Source organism: Zeugodacus cucurbitae, chromosome 2 (genome assembly GCF_028554725.1).
Source record: "Zeugodacus cucurbitae isolate PBARC_wt_2022May chromosome 2, idZeuCucr1.2, whole genome shotgun sequence".
Lineage (NCBI taxonomy): Eukaryota > Metazoa > Arthropoda > Insecta > Diptera > Tephritidae > Zeugodacus > Zeugodacus cucurbitae.
In genome coordinates this window covers 8698315-8715885 of record NC_071667.1, presented here as the reverse complement: position 1 = coordinate 8715885, position 17571 = coordinate 8698315, and the positions used below count along the sequence as shown (strand labels likewise).

The 17571-nt window shown below is 29.4% G+C and overlaps 1 protein-coding gene across 2 annotated transcripts in view; it reads left to right on the top strand.

Annotated features, from left to right (window-relative positions):
* LOC105210139 (probable cyclin-dependent serine/threonine-protein kinase DDB_G0292550) overlaps positions 1-17571 on the top strand; it is a 29267-nt gene that overhangs the window by 6170 nt on the left and 5526 nt on the right. Inside the window, exons 1-3 of one of the 2 annotated variants that reach the window (XM_011180930.3) lie at positions 1966-2880; positions 15589-15771; positions 17271-17512. In XM_011180930.3, coding sequence (XP_011179232.1) covers positions 2874-2880; positions 15589-15771; positions 17271-17512 — 432 coding nt within the window. In that variant the 5' untranslated portion in view covers positions 1966-2873. Of the gene's footprint in view, positions 1-1965; positions 2881-15588; positions 15772-17270; positions 17513-17571 lie in introns of those variants that run through there. The other variant, XM_011180929.3, reaches the window with a different exon arrangement.

The window sequence follows — 17571 nt, the reverse complement described above, 5'->3', positions numbered from 1 at the left end:
TAAAATCGTACACACTTATCTACATATTTATATATTTACATGCGCGTTGCCACATAATTGTTCAGAACAAAAAGGCAAATGCAAAATGAAATACGCGTTATAAACATGGAACCGGTCTATACTTAGTTTATGGATTGCTTCCTATGTGTTTTCGTCATTAAATTCTTTTGCAATTCTCCATATATATGTACATAGATATTTTTGCACACTATACCGTGAATTTTGTGTGGGTAGTTTAGCGAACCGCCACCACCCAATTTCTTGAAACTAGTTTTTCGATTTTATGGTCCAGCTGTGGTACTACCTTCTCGTCGCAGCTTTCCTTATTTGGTTCTGTTGTCTTGTTGCAAATTCTTGGCTATCAAGTTTTTGACAGCAGCCAGCAAACGTCAATTAATAGCCGGTATTGGCTGCGACTACTACAAAATGCATTCTTGTGTCAATACGCCATTTCCTGAACATTTATAGAGATATATGGAGCAATTCATTTGCAATTCTGCAAAGATTATTCGTTGAGCCACTTTGTAATACATACCAACTTTTGGCTATGCAAACCTTTGTGATATCTAGCCATAAAATCATCATTCTCTCATATAATAGCTTCTATTTTAAGTGCTATCTTAATTATACTTTCATTGCTTGAACTCAGTCACAAACAATTTTCCATCGTTTATCAATAAACTTAGTTTGGCGATGTTTTGCGTTTTCGAAAGATTAGATTATAGCATTAAAAGCGTCAAAACAAATATACACTCAAAAACAGACTGCGTAGAACCAGTTATGAAGGTCATCTAAACATAGACTACATATTGCATACACATATAGTTGTCTCAAACATATTTTAAAGCCTTGAAGAGTGAGTAAATTTACAGTTGTATTTTGAAAATTTATTATGTGATAGACGGGTGTTCACCGAGAGTCATCAATATTTCGCTAATGTACTCATTTGTGATGCTAAGTTGTAAAAATAATATTATGATAAGGAAATTTGGTTAGAGAATTCTCTTATATAGCGTATAAACAGGGGTTTCTTTTAAGAGTAGTTGCTTCTGACTGCCAAGAATAACAATTAATGGTGAGTTAAAAGCTCTGTGAAGGTAAAATCTAAGTTGTTTCCAATAACTGTCGTACTGGGTATATATACAATGACGTATCACTGAATGATTTTCTGCCAAGAATAGCAACTCATAAAGTATACTATTATTTGGAGTCGTCTTCAAACCCTTTATTTGTATTAATACCTTATTCCTCTCAACATAAATCGGGAAAAATGATTTAAAAACGACATTGTTAAACAATTTCTGGAGCAAATAATATATTTTTCAACGGTGGCAACTGCCGAAGCAGAAACCATGTGGTTTTGTACTCGTATTTCGAATACGAAACAAAAACAGAGCAAACAGCAATAAATAAATTAACAAAAACAAACACAAACACAAATAATCCAACAAATACACGTAAACATACGAGCATAATATATACGATAAACGCAGAGAGAGTATTTGGCTTTGACCAACCGCATGAGATACTACTGCTCCGCCTCGACCCTCACTTTAGCTTTAAACACCCACAAACTAGCTAACGTTAGTCAGATGTTTCCGCGTGTTAAAGCGGAAGCAAGGACGGGTTGCCCAATAATTTATTAGTTGAAGTGATTATTCGACATTTATGTTGACTGTGTGAGTGGGTGGTTGGATGGATATGTTCAGATATCGCTGCTGTTGCGAGCGCGTGTACCGAAGAGAAAAAAGCACGTAACCGGCGTGTGCCACTGCTTGCTTGCTCCATCTTATTGTTTCTTGTTCACTTTTTATGCTCTCCACTATCATCCAGAGAATTTTGTTATTTACATACATACATATGTATGTATGAATATACTACGTGTACGTGTGCTTGGAGAGCCAAATACAAATTGGCAAGTCGCACGACACAGCTTTCATTCCACTTTTCTACAACGATTGGAATAGACGTGTAATGCATGTCTCCTCCACTTATACCAGATATCTTCAACAGTCAACAGTCAACCGGCACACGGCACCGGCTTCCAAAACGATTTTCTCCTTGACTTTAAGGCTGACAATCACGAAAACAATAACAAAATCAACAATATCAGCCATTGAAACGGAAGAGCACCTGGTACGAAGGAGAAATAAACGACAAATCCGATGAGAGGCAAATGTGAGCATTGCCGGCTGCGTGTTGTTGTCACTGGTGTTCGTCGAAACCGTATGAAACGATTTTCTATTCGGTCGCAGTTAGTAGTAAATGGTTAGGCGAAACGGAAAAACGGCGAAACAACGGGGCGCTAAGTGCTTTCGCGTTTGCATTGTTTGTGGGATTTTGATTTGGTTTTAATTCAATTCGGTTTGGCCCGGTCCGGTGCGGCGCGAAGTATTGTGTACATTTCTTTTCGCATCCATCTTTCAAGCTGCTTGCCATGCTTTTTTGCGGTGGCTGTGAAAATCAAAATCTACTGCGTATTTAGTATTTTTCTTTTTGTATGTAACAAAATTATCTGAATATAAGAACATTTTAATTTAAAATGATATTTGTTTAAGAAAAAGTTTCCATTTCTTAACATACATGTTGTGTCGACGAAATTTCACCATATTGGTAATTGACTGTAAAAAAATTGTATAGAAAATTAAGTAGCTAATATTAGCTAATATTCAGCAATATTATAAAATCGTTTATAAGAATATTTTGTGCCGGCCGCTAAATTAAATAAAAATAAGGACCACTACGAATAATAAGTTATACAAAGATCTCTCATAAAAAAGCAATTTGAACAACTGCAATACGGTATTTAAAAAAGTAACAGTACTATCGTAAAGTGATAAAAAGTGTCAACAATAACAACTACGCCAATAAAAATGACAGGTAAATATTGCTATTTATTTTAAATATTTCTTTGCAATGGAGGTACTGCAAGTTATTGTTAATAAATTAATAATTAATTTTAAAAGAGTTTAAAAAAAATAAGCTGTTCAAAGCTTCGATAAGGGAAGTGTAAACGCGTAAATTATGCGTTTGATAAGATAAAAGTAGATGAAGATAAAATAGCAGTAAAAACAACTGGTTAAAAAGTAGTGGTAATTTTATATGTGCTTACGTTGTGTTAGAATAAAAAAAAATATTGTGTTTACAATAACGGTTTTATAAAAGTTGTGGTTATGTATTATATACCCCGAATATTTCGATATTTTATTTCGCAAAAAAATTAAAATCGGATATAATCCTGCTAATTATGGACTGTCCCTTTCCATTTGATAGATATTTATGAATTGTATGCTTGAAATACAATTTGGATGCATACAATCATTAACGTTTTTTGATATTTTTGAGTTAATTACATAATTTTTTTAAATAAAATTTATTAGAATAGAAAATACAAAAAAAAAATCTTATTTATGTATTTGTTTTCTTACATTTGTAACAAAAATTTTTGTATTGTTACTTTTGTTTAACTGATTAAACAATTTTTTTAATTATTTTTTTTTTTATTTATAATTTTTTTAATTAATAATTCTTTTTTATTAATAATTTTTTTTATTAATAATTCTTTTTTATTAATAATTTTTTTTAATTAATAATTTTTTTAATTAATAATTTTTATTTAATTTTATTCAATTAAAAACTTTTTTTTCCATAAATAAATTTGTTTTTATTTATTTACAACTCACCTAATAAGAATCGCTTTATCTTTTAAACGATTTATGACCGGTCAACTAATTGATAAAAATTGCTATTGATTTATTGTTACTCCGTAATGTGTGTTTGTTTATTTACTATTTTTTATTTTATTTGATTTCACAGCGCAACACTTGGCTGACACCTTATATTCTTATTTATGTACATACATACATATGTATGTGTTATAATAATAATAACTGCTATGTATACGAATGCTTTGTGCGTCGCAATAGTTTTTTGCCTCACACTTTATTTTTATGCTTTTAAACTTGTCGCCTCATACGTAGCCATTCAAATCAGCAAACTATTGAACTATCTTGTAGTCAGCACAGACTAGCACTATTTGGTTGTTAGTATACAACATTTCTATTCGATTTCTATCTCTGGTACATTTGCACTGATTTCGAACTAGTCTGCGTGAGCACATAGAGTACTGCTAATTTTGCGTAGCGTTATATCTTTTACCACTGGTTGAAGTACACATACACAAGCATTTATATTTGTGCATATATTAATTTGGCACAATTTTCTTAATTTGTTTTAAATTTGCATTTGAAATGTAAGCAAAACATGTGCCATACTTTTTGTGGCTGTGTATTGTTTGTGTTTTAAACATTTTGTGTGTCTCCTGTCGAGTGAGCTCTGACAGCCGGCAAGGCACGAGTCTGCCACCCACTTCCAACCAATATTAATGATTACAACCACAACTTTGACAACAATACACATTTTTTATTTCTTCGGTTAATTTTTTGAGATATTCATGCATAAATTATTAGTTCATAGAAATATATTTACAATTAACACAACATCGAAGCGTTTTTTTATGAGCAATGGTGTGCGCTCGTGTATGGCATTAGTGGCGTTTTGACGCCGTTTACGCTGTCAGAAACAACACACACTTATTTGGAGAAGTAAATATGTGTTTAAATGCGTCAGTTCTTGGATTTTTTCTTTACTAATAACTAATTATAAAACAGTTTCCACGCACTTTCTTACGTCCGCTGGCGTGATTTTCTTTTCTCACTTACTGAGATACATATCTATATATTAATTATCTTATTTGGCTGTGTATTATATTTTGAACACGTGTTTTTTATCCAATTTTCAAGCGTGTGCATATTCTATGTTCGTTCGGGAATGTCAGTGAAGAGACTTGTATATACAAAAGTACCGCAATTATTCGAATAGGTAAAATGCTGACGCAAGTTTGTACAGCTAACTTAAATTACTTTTTTATATGTATAAATCTTTAAGGTTCATAGGTGTTGCTTATGTCTTCATAAAGTTCCTGCAAAAAATGTAATGCATCCAACATTTAAAAAGCTCTAAAAATAAGTTTGGAAACTTTCGCTTAACTCAGTGTACTAAATATCATTTGATGAGTAAATGACTAATGAGTAATGGCTATGCATATAAAATGTGTTCTTTTTTTAAATAAATCTTCAATTTTTGCACTGTAGTTTGCTGCAAAATAAAGCTTTGTTGTTTGCAACACAGCTTCGTGGGTGCACTGTTTTTTTATTACAGTTTTGTTGTTGGTGTTGTCATTTTGAGGACTGGGTTGCTCTCAAGCGACCACGCTAGACATGACCTTGGCTATATCCACATACACTCATTCATCCATATCTGAATATATCAATTTTTTTGCTGTTTTTTTATTATTTGGTGTTGTTGTTTTGTGTGTCTCTTATGGCAAAGTTGTCATATCTGGCATGATTTTTGTCCACAATGCGTTTGTTGCTCATATTTTGTTTTGTTGCTATTCTGTATTATGTATGTAAATATATTTTCCATTAGCTCGTATTTTGTCTCTGCTATTTCGGCTTTGAATACTTGAAACACTCACAGCGCAATTATTTTATGGATTTCTTTTCCTCCACTTGCTCTCAAATTAATTTAAGTTTGTTATTGCAGTTTCTCATTTCAGCTTATTTTGACACTCACTCTCTTTCTGTTTCTCAACATGTCTCTTTTATTCATAATTTCTTTGAAAACATAGGCAAATAATTATTTCTTCTTTTCATTATTTTACTTTCTTGTTTGCATTTCGAAAAAAGTTTCAAGGAAATGCAAATGATATGTATTCACTTATGTTTTTGTAGTTGTTAAAACACATTTACCAAAGTTATATTAGAGGTGTGTTTTTTGAGTTGAATATATTTACCGGCTAATTACTTTTGAGGTTATATACCGTCCTAAATAATGGTTTTAAATTTAAGAGAAGCCATTTATAATAAAATTATTGCTCAAAAGTAATATTCATGTTAGAAGTTGTTAAAGCCATTACATTGTAATTGTCTTAAAGATAAGAACATTTCGTTAAGTGCCTTCTACCATTTCGCTTAATTAAGATGTACATATATTTAAAACAATTGCGAATACGAGTTTAAACCGTATTGAACTGGATTTTTTAAATATATTTGTTTGTAGATATGTTTATTTTGTTTTGTTTATCGCTATTTTGTGATTGCGCAATTAGAATTTTTTAAGGTGCTTCGTAATGTTGTTAATCTTACATAATTTGCTAATATTGCAATTTTCTTCGGTAATCTATTGTAATTAGTCTATTGTTTTTTTGCTGCACTGCCTAAGCGAATTGTTTATGTCAAGCAATATTTTAAACAATATTTAAAATATTTGTGAACGTGATTATCATTCCGGGTGTTACTGGTTCAATACACAAATAGTAACTCACCATAGGTGCTATTCACAAATTTGAAGTGAACTTCTCATAATGCGATGCATTTTGATAAAAATCAAATGTGTAATAAATAAAAAAATAATTATAAAACTTTAGGAATTTATTAATGTAAAACTTTTTTAATTTTTTCTGATTTCGAATTCCAATGTAATTAAATTCGACTGTAGCCGTTTAAGTTGGATAAAAATGCTATGAAATAAAAAAATAATTGTGTAATTTTTTTGAAAACCGTTTTCATTTAAGAATATTGATATGTTATTATTTAAATACATATTTATATGAATTAGCAATATTTTAATTCCGATTTACAATTATTATTTAATACTTATCAGCAATTAATTTTGTAAATATTTTTAGTTCCGTGTTTTGAAAATTTGTTTTAATGCTATATTTCTAATCATTTATTCTAAACGCCATTTTTATATTATTTACCTGACTTTGTTTATCTACACGAATTTATTCTATATTTCTTACTTCCTTGTATGTAGTACGTGCAAAAGTTTACTTGTTTATTTTGATATTCTAGTAACTTCCTCTTCGGCATTCTATTTATACGCTCTTTTAACATTTTAACATTCAGTTCTCTTGTTGCTGCGTGTTTTGCTCTTTGTTGTGTTTTTTTACTCTTTCTATATTTGTTTTAAGTATATACTGTCAATTATTTTTTTAGTATTTAACTAAGTTTAAAACATTCAGTTTAGGGATGTTTAAAAAAATTATTTTACATAATTGATTTTTATAAAATTGGGAAACATTTTTATTATTATTTTTTATTTTATAGTATTTTGGTATTTTTTTTTTATTATGTGGAGGGAGATTAGAATTTAGAGAAATCCAAGCACAAATTTTTTGTACTTATAATACATATTATTTAAATATAATTTAGGAAAATAATTATTTTTGAAATTTTTTTTTATATAATTTACTAAAACTATTTAATAATATTTTTTTTTAATTTAGTATTATTTTTTAATTTATTATTTTATTATTATTATTTTTTTATTATTATTTTTTTATTATTTTATATATTTTTTGTATTAATTTTTGTTTGCTAATCTTCATTCCGTTCCATTATTTACGTTTTTTTCATTAGCTAACGTTTCTAATGATTTTTTTTTGTTTTTTATTTATAATATTTATTCTAAAAAAAAGTGTTTTTTGCTGACTGTCGGTATCTGTTATACTTAGTACTTATTTACATACTATACTTGAGTATATGAGCATATAAATTCATACATAAGTGGCATAGGCAATGTTCTTTAAAAATGTTCGCTATTTAAATATAATTGCAAATAGACTCAATTGTCGGTGTCGCAGCTATGCAAATCTTTGCTTACTACTTTGTTTTGAGAATTCGTCTAAAATTCTATGTGCTATATAACTTTCGTATTTACTTTGTGTACATGTTTGCACTTTGTATCGTTAAACAACAGCAACAACATAGAAAGTATCTAAAACAATTGACTATTTCAAGTGAAATTAAGTTTTTTCTAAAAATATACATATTTTATGTATACAAATGTATATACTTATGTGATCCACACAAATCGTCGTGAGCCCACGTCGTCATCGGCGTGTTCATGCCACGCGAATTGGCAAAGCGTGTGTTTTAATAAAATTTGCTTTTTAAATGTTTAAATATTTCTTTTTCTCACTTACTTTATGTGTATACTTAAATCTATTTTCTAGCGTTAAAAGGAAAAAAACGTGCGCTCGCAAATTCTATATTGGAATTTACATATTTTCGCATTGAACATACTACAATAGCTTGTATTGTTCAGAAAGTGTGGTTAGTTTTGTCGGTTGGCTAGCTGACATGTGCGTCGAAATTGCATGTGCATATAAGAAAATCCGTTTCCATGCTAGTGTCTATTACAGCTGATAACTGTTTTTTATTGCAAGAAAATTACAATTAATAAAATCATAATTAAAGTTGTCTTGGTAAACGCGCTTTTGAAATTAGAATTGAATTTATTGAATTTTTATTTGCTCTGAACTCTGAAATGTGTGTTCTATTAAGAATTGCTGAGTTTGCAATTTAACCTAGTGATTAATTTTATGCTTGTTTTCGCTTAAATTTTATCAAATCAAGCGAAAAACCACCTTCATTAACCCACTTTTAATAATAACTTGCGCTTATGTGCTTTTTCTTTACAATTTTGTTTTTATATTTTCTTTCGTTTTACTATCTTATTGCTCTCCCCTTCACGCGCAATTAATTATGAACCACTTACCTTTGCTAGCCATTTCAATAAAAACAAATGTTTGTCCTCCAACTCTTCGCCCGCTGGCAAACAAGCATAAATACTGATTAGTTCGCATTATAAAACTAGCAAAGTAAAATTGATAACGCTTATCAGCTGCGTCGTTTTACGACACAAACAGCTGCACGCAGTCATACATATTTTAATTGTACATATGGTTGTATGTATCATAATAACAAGTTATTTTTGCTTCTAATCATTGCCTGATAGGTCGTCTAACTCACTGTCTGTCTGCCTGTCTGCCAGACTGACTGCCTACTTGACTGACTGCCCATATGTATACTCATGCTCATTTTCGATTGCATCAGTATTAACGCATTTAGAATTATTTCAATAATTTGCTTTTGTTTCAGTTCAGAAAGGCTCGGCTCATTAGCAGTATCTACCGATTCTTTTAATAGACGCCAAAGCACCACATCTCGTGGTCTGTCTAAATATGAAAGTAAATACTTTTATACTCGCCAATGTATAATATGTATGGCATATTATTTGCAATTTTTTCAATTATAATCACAGTGCCATATGCGTCATGGAATTCTTAATATTCTGGCCGTGTGTTGTCTATCGCGCGACTGCCACCCAATTGTAAATAGTCGCTTACATATCTTCATAAATATATTTATAACTTTTAATGCAAATAAATTATACCTAACAGTAGGTATATGTACATTCACACTTAATTTATATTTTTTTTGTTGTTATTTATAGTGTGTTTCTGTTTAGTTAGTTTGAAAATAGGGTGGCGCTAGTGTTTATTTATTATTATTTTACTTTGTAATTATCAGTAAATTTAATTGATAAATTTTGAAAAAAAAACTTTCATAAAATTAAAATATACATAGAATGAAGTATTCTCAACAAACAATCAATGAATAAAGAAATGGTAGATTTCAATATTTTTTCGTTTAAAAAATACATTTTTACAACAAAGATTCGATAACGACGAATTATAAAATTTTCAATCATACGTAGAATTCTAATCAGTTTCAAACGCGAATTTTGAAATATTGCAAATGTTGTTTTGCAATTTTAAAATAATTATTATAATATCGTACAGTAATTTTTGGGCCAAAAATTTATTTTGCGAATTATCAACAGTGTTGTCAGATATATGCAAAAAAAAAAAAATAATAAATAATATAGTTAAGTAAAATTTTGTGACCTTTATGAAAAAATTGTTTCAAAAATTAAAAAATGTTTATGAAGTTATACAAAAATGATTTCTTAATTGAAAAATACTTTTCAAAATTCAGAAAGAATAAAATATTTTTAAAAATAAAAACATTACATATTTCGAAATCAAAAAATAAAATGTGTCTCTATTATGACATTCGCAAAAAAAGTGATCCATTTAGTAATATTTCTTCTGTTCAATGTTCTCAAAAAACAAATTTATGTTCTTTTTTTATCAATTTTATGTTCTTTTTTATCAATTTTAGTTCTAAATATGTAACAAAACATTTACGCACTTAGCATCGCACCTGGATATACTGTTGTTTAATTATGATTTTTTATTTCAAAAGATTCCTACCAAAATTTCACCTTCAGACATGATCGTTAGCATTGCTCATAGGCCTTGGCGGCGTGCAAAATTCCTTATCATATAAACGACAACAAATGTTATGTACATGGTTTGATAACAACAAATATTTTCAGCACTAAAATTTCTAAATTACTTATACAAATATTTGCTACTGTCTACTAAAAAGTATATAAGTATATAGAATCGTGTTTGTTATCACTTGTAAGGCCATTAAAATATATATAGTACCTGCAAATATCCACGCGAGAAAAAACCCAAAAAGAGCGAGTTGCAAAAACAAACAAAAAACACTTTCTTAATTCTTTTAGACACGCTTATTTTCTTTTTTTTTCACTCGCCTTGTCATACTATTATTAAATATTTTATCACTTTGGCACAGTTGGCACACAATGGAGCTACACACGAGCCTCAGTGCGCTGAGCAGATATGGTAAATAAAAGGCTCACAGTATACATATATTTATAGTACATATTTATACATGTGTACATATGTATGTTCATACTAAATACACTTTAAATAAAATGTTTAACTCGTCTCGTGTACCATGTACGTGAATTTTAGTTCGTTATTCGCCGAACTGGTACTTATTACATATGCATGTACATACAATGTATTTAAATTCATATATACATATATGCTATATTTGTGTACAAAAAGTACATACATACATACATGTTTATCTCTCATACATATGTGTGAAAAGAAAGATTAAAATAAAGCAACAAAAAGCCAAAAATTCGAAGCTTGTTTGATTAAATTTGCAAATTTAATTTGTATAGTGTGAGTTAAGTTGTTGTTATTTTTTATTTTTTTATTTATATTTATATTTTTGTTAGTGAATGGCTAGTGTTTACCCTTAAAGAATTAATTTTGAAAAAATTTGCGTCGCAATAAGCGAATTTATTTGAATACCGAACTCACCTTACCACTGACGCACAGAAATATAACCATACATATCCACAAATGTATGTATATATATGTATGTACAACAAATCTTGCATTTCTACATCATTTTTAGTTCTCTTTTGTTGTAAATAAGCGTGTGTACATACATACATACATATGTAAATAAGTGGTTGGGTGAGTCTTTCTTCGCTGTCTATACTCTATATCTTCGTGTATATTATTCACACATTTTAGTAGCTTTTTAGATCTTTCTTCTTCTTGTCACTATAAGCATACACATATCCATTGAAATATACGCTTATTCGCCTGAGTAGGCTGCTCAGCGCTACAAACCCGGCTTGAATGGCAAATTTCGCTGGCGTTAAGCTTAGAAAATAGCGTCGCAATTGCTTTTGACGGTCGCACTAACTCGGCCCGGCCGGCCGGCTGTCTGACTGGCTGGCTGTAAGGGGTGACAGGTGAGAAAGTCAATGCGAAGTGCCGGCTTTTTGCTATAGTTATTTGTACACACATATTCTTTGTTAGATTTTCTGCTTGTTATTCAGATCTTTTCCTTTCTGCTCCGATCTTAAGCCCTTTGGTATAGTTATTGTTTTTATTATTTCGACTTAAAATTCAAAACAGATCGTTTTGCTCTAAAACGCTAATTGTCAATCCTTTTTCAATTTGTTTCTAGCAGGCGTCTGTAGGTATTTTATATTTTTTCTATTATATGTAAATGAATATTTCTATTATTTAAGAATATTTATTTTATTTGTAAATATTTCCTTTGTTATTAAAGTTTTTTTTTTATTTTTTTTGTAAAAATTTACTTCACACCAAGTCACTTGAATTTTTTTTAATACTTTTTACCGGTCATTAGTAGTTGCATATTTTGTAGTAATTATAATTTCTGAATATTTATGAGTTCGACAATTAGTTGTGTAGTGAATTTTTCTCACCTTTATAAGCTTTTAATTAATTCAACGTAATTTAATGCTTAAAAACAGTTATTGTTTTAATAAACATGCAGTCTCTTATGCTGTATAAAGGAAGACTACTACATAACCTTAAATTATTAAAATGCATACAAAAAGAACTGAAGTAATGATGATGCTCGCTTGCTGCTTAATGGCTTGTAAATTGCAAAATGCAATATGCTTTACTTTGTCTTTTATGAGCATTCTACATTCAGAAGCTCTTAACATAAGTTAAAAAAAAATCAAAAAAAAAAACTTTCAGCTTCATAAAAGCACGATATTTTATCAACACATGTTTTGTTTTGATCTTTTCATTCTTATGCGACTACATTTTAAAAATTTTTATTTCATTTTCCGTTTTTATTATATTTTTTTTTTTTTTCTTTTTCATCACTTTACATTTTTATTTTTAATTTTCATTAATTTGTTTTTTTTTTCTTTTTATTTTTATTTTTGTATTTGCTTTATTTTTTACTCTTTCCTTGCCACTTGGCGTCCAACGAACTGCGTAATTTAATTTATAATCATAGCACATAATTTAAAAGCAGGCACAACAAAAACAACAACAAAAAACAAGCCCACATCACATGAATAATGAAACCAGAAATATTGTAAGATCGTTGCATGCATACAAACATATGCACATACATACATATTTGTTGTAAATATAAAGTTCACTGCTGGACAACGACTGCGATCAGCTACAATAACAACAGCAAATTAAAAATAAAAATGCATAAAAAAATGCTGACCACAATGTTGTTATTTTGCTTTATGCGCTTAATAATTGCAACCATGCGTAGCAATGAGTGCGTATAGATTTCTACATGCACACACAGCGCATAATACATATAATTAAGTATAAAAGAAAAAAGTGAATATATTATATTTCTTATTTTATAGTTTTTCGCGCTGCCGGCAATTTGCTCGTTTATGTGTTTGTTATTGTTGATAATTATTATTTGTGCCGGCTTTTTGACGTTGCAACGCCTTTACATATATCACATGATTAATGGTTTTTCTCGAATTTGTCTTGCCAACTTTGAGTTGGACTTCATTAAAGTGGTAGATTTAGTGAGGAATAAGAAATTATTTTTTTGCAAATTATTCTGTAATCAAAAAAATATTTTTTTATTTTCATTTTTCTATTTACATAATTAATTAATTTTTATCTAATTTTCTTTACTTAATTTATTATTTTCTTATTATATGTTTTTTTTTTATTTTTATATTATATTGTATTTATTTTCGTCTATTTCTCATATACTTTCTTTTTAATTTTAAATTGTACATAGAGCGAAGTGTTTTTACGCTTATCTAGTGTAAAAGTTGGGAAGAAAATTTTTTTAGTTAATTTAAAAAAATATATTTGCCTTTTGTTCCATTTACTAAAATCCCACAGGAATGTTTACACAGCCAACAAGTCCAGAATTGTGTTGCAGATTTGTTAAAAATAATCAGACACACACATATATGTATATATGTATGCTTTGCCTTGGAAGCTCATGTGGTTTTTCTACAATATTTTTAATTCTCTGCGGATAAAAATTGTAAAAATACATAAGACGAGATAAAAAGCAAAATTCGATTAATTTTTTTGTTATTATTAAATTTAAGTGCGTTTAATAAGAGATAAAAAGTGCGTCTGTGTGCGCTTTTTTCTCTCTATACACTTAAATATACATATTTATACAAATATTTAAAATAATTATTATTTTTTGATTTAATAAAAAATAAAATAAAAAAGTTGCTGCCTATGACTTTGTTTTTATCTTCTGTGCACATTCATATATATCTTCTTATACATATATTTACAAACATGCGTACATGTATGTATATATAAAGTTCAATTAAATGTTCTAAATAAGCGCACGAGCCAGAAGAACAGCGTATAAACCGGCAAAGTGCGTCAGTAGTAGCAAAACACAACGATTCCACTTTTATTTTTATTTCGTCTTTGTAATTAAATTTGGCAATAAACATTTATTTTTTATCATTTTGTATCACTTATAGGTGTATGTATGTATTTTAAGTTTTTTTTTGTCTTAATTTTGCACTGCTAAGTATTTCACTTGCGTACGAGTATAATTCACGTTGTTTTATTTAAAGAAAAAAAAAAATGTGAATGAGGCGAAATTCATTAAAATTCACTTGGGTTTCTCGTGTAGACAGCGCCAACAGCGTGTCGTAGCGTGCCAACCACCCACCCCGCAGACATTTGTATATAAAAATCACATGAAAATTTGTTTCAAGTTGCAGACAGACGTGCATTTCGAGTAAACTAAACATTCAATCAATCAATTAATGCGTTCAATTCAATTCAAATATTTACGTACATACGAATATGTTTTTTTGTGAGTAAATTAATTTATTTGCAAAATTTGCAAGTCTCTCCAATTCGCTTAATTTGTAAATAATTATATATTTTAGTTACATACATTTGTTAACGGCTTTTGAGGTTATGTAACAGGGAATCATTTGCAACAATATATTTTGCAGTAAAAAAATTGCATTTATTTTTTATTGAAAGGTATTAAAAACATTAAAAGGTATTAAAAATTAAAATTAAAATAAAAAAAATAAATAATTAATAGTAAAATATTTAAAAATAAAATAATAAAAAATAAAAGTCAACTCCCATTTATATTAAAGTTAAAAAATATTTTTCTAAATCTCTTTTTCGTAATATATATTTTAAGTACCATTTGCAAAACACATTAACAATTATTCCAAATTAATAATGGTAATTTTCACAGTTATTTAAAGTATTTTCTTTTATCGATTTGCGTGAATAGTCAGACGGCAGTCAAATTGAAAATAAAACTTAATTTTTATTGTTAATGGAATTCTTTAAAATGTGAGAGCACTAAGAAGCGCATTTTAAAAGAAAATGTATAAAACAAAATAAAATAATTATTAAATGTTTTATATTTTTTAATTCGATTTTAAAAGCAATGTGGGATGTTAAAATGTTAAAAGCAAGGATTGAATCAAGTTTTGTGTTATTTTGGATAAAATATAATATGTAAAATTAATGTCTACACAAAAATAATTTTTGAAAAGTGAAAAGTTCGCATATTGCGTAGAAGAATTGTGTATACAAAGTGAAAATAAGCTAAACAGAAATTTCATTTTCAGCTAAACAAATAACTATACTGCGCCATAGCTTGCATTGTCTGCGCACGAAATTCCTTGTCGATCATTTGCCTTCCTCTAAAGTCTTGGCTTTTCGTTTACAAGTGATATAACACACATTTTTATTGTTGTAAATTTGTTACAAATGTTTGTGTGTTTTCAACTAATCTTCTAAAACCCTCCCACGTGATGCGATGTAAAATTGATAGAAATGCGTTATGCATTACAACAAACAAATATCTAGTGTGTGTTTATATAAATTTATAAATTACATTTATTTTATATTTAATTAGTTTAAAACTGAGAACAAACACAATAATTAATTTACATACATTCTTAAATTCTTTTAATTTATAATTATTTACGTTTCTTGTTTTTGTTTTGCAGGCGGCCATAATGAAATCACACGCTATAGCAGCGAAGATGTTTCGGGCAACGAGTCCAGCGAGGCGCCGAAAATGACGGAAATCGAACGTCAGGCGGAACTCAATCGTCACAAGGAGGAAATGCAAAAGAAGCGACGCAAGAAGAAACGTACCAGTTCCTCTTTGCATTCGTCAACATTTCAAGGTGAGCTATTGTTATTGTTGTAGAGATTTTTATTCATAAAATTATTTAAATAATTCGGGTGTGTACTACACGTATTATAGTAACAATAATTTTTGTTGGCGTCACACCTTTTTTCAGGTTTTTGAGATAGTAATTGAGGAATTCTTTATAACTAATTATTTGTAAGCTTTTTTATCATTCTGCTTGCGTTTTAAGTGCTATAGTGAAGTTTTATTTAGTAGTCAGTTTTATATTTTCTTAGAAATGTAATATTTTTAAAAACATCAGAGTTTTTATTTCCTAGAAAAACTAGGAGGTTAGTGTGTGAAAAGGCGTTTATTTCTGTTTATTATAATATATATTTTTTTTTTATTTTAAAAAACTATTTTATATACAAACGTATTTACTAAAAATATAATTTATTTCAATAAATTTATTTTAAAACAAAAATCTATTTTCAACACTACGTTGGGTTAATTTTTCCACCACACACCGGCTGTTGTCCATTAGCTGACGTCTAAAATGACAGAAATATATTAAATATAATACCCTTAAATTAAATACGTCTACAATTGAGTGCTGACGACGTAGGTTTTTTTTTGGCTTAAAATAAACCGTTATAATATATATTTAGTCTCATTTTAGATTAAAAAATTAATATTTTAAAATTAAATGCGCAGCAGCGCACAGTTTTCGTGTCATTCACTGCGTTTTTCTTACTCATGTCTGTATTTACCGGTCGCTCGGACGCTTTACACAATATTTCCGAAATATGTATGCGCGAGGCTAAAAATAATTAAAAAAAAAAAATAAAACAAACAAACTAAAGATCAAGAATGAAAAGTAGAAGGCATTGTAAGCTTTTGTTTTCATTAGAGGTGTGTGTGTGCGTGCCACGGTGAAAATGGCACAAGGCGAATGCATACGTAATTCGGGCGTTATGTGTACAAAGAAAGATTATTGGAAAATTCAAAACAAAAGCAGAACAGCACAAAAACACGCAAATTAATTAAAGCATTGCACTGCCACGTGCATAATTGCTTTTGTTGTTTTTAATTTTAATTTTGTTTTTGCCCAAGTAGCGCCAATGATTTATGCAAGTATAAGTATTGTTTACACCGTAAACGCTAGCCGGCTATATTTTCTTGTACAAAGTAAATAGATAAACATATTTTCATGCCTACACAGCCAAATATACAAGCTTAATGCGCTTATAGAGGGAGGGGGGCTGTTGATCACGAGGTCGCGACGATGGCAGCGAAATGATGGGTACGTGTATGGCGGCAGGCAGGCAGTCAGAGTCGGCCACTACGTCAATTTGACAGCCCAGCGCATTTAAATCTGCAGATCAACCTTATTTACTTATTTATTTATTTTATTAGACAGTCATTCATCAGTGTTTTACTGCAGTTCTATTTATTAGTACTTATACATATATAACGTATATATATTTAATATAGTTCACACCTTGAAGTTTGTTTATGCTTAAATTTGTGTGCTTTGTTTACGTTTGCTTATAGAATTGTATAAGCTGACGGGCGAAATCCTTGGCGAAGGCGCTTACGCCTCCGTACAGACATGCGTGAACATCTACACCGATTTGGAGTATGCTGTTAAGGTTATCGATAAAATACCGGGACATGCGCGTGCGCGTGTTTTTCGCGAAGTGGAGACATTCCATCATTGTCAGGGACATCCGGGCATTTTACAATTAATTGAATTCTTCGAGGATGATGAAAAGTTTTATTTGGTTTTTGAAAAGGTGTGTAGCGATATTCGTAACACTTCGCTTTGATACGCATTTTTCACACTTACTATTTA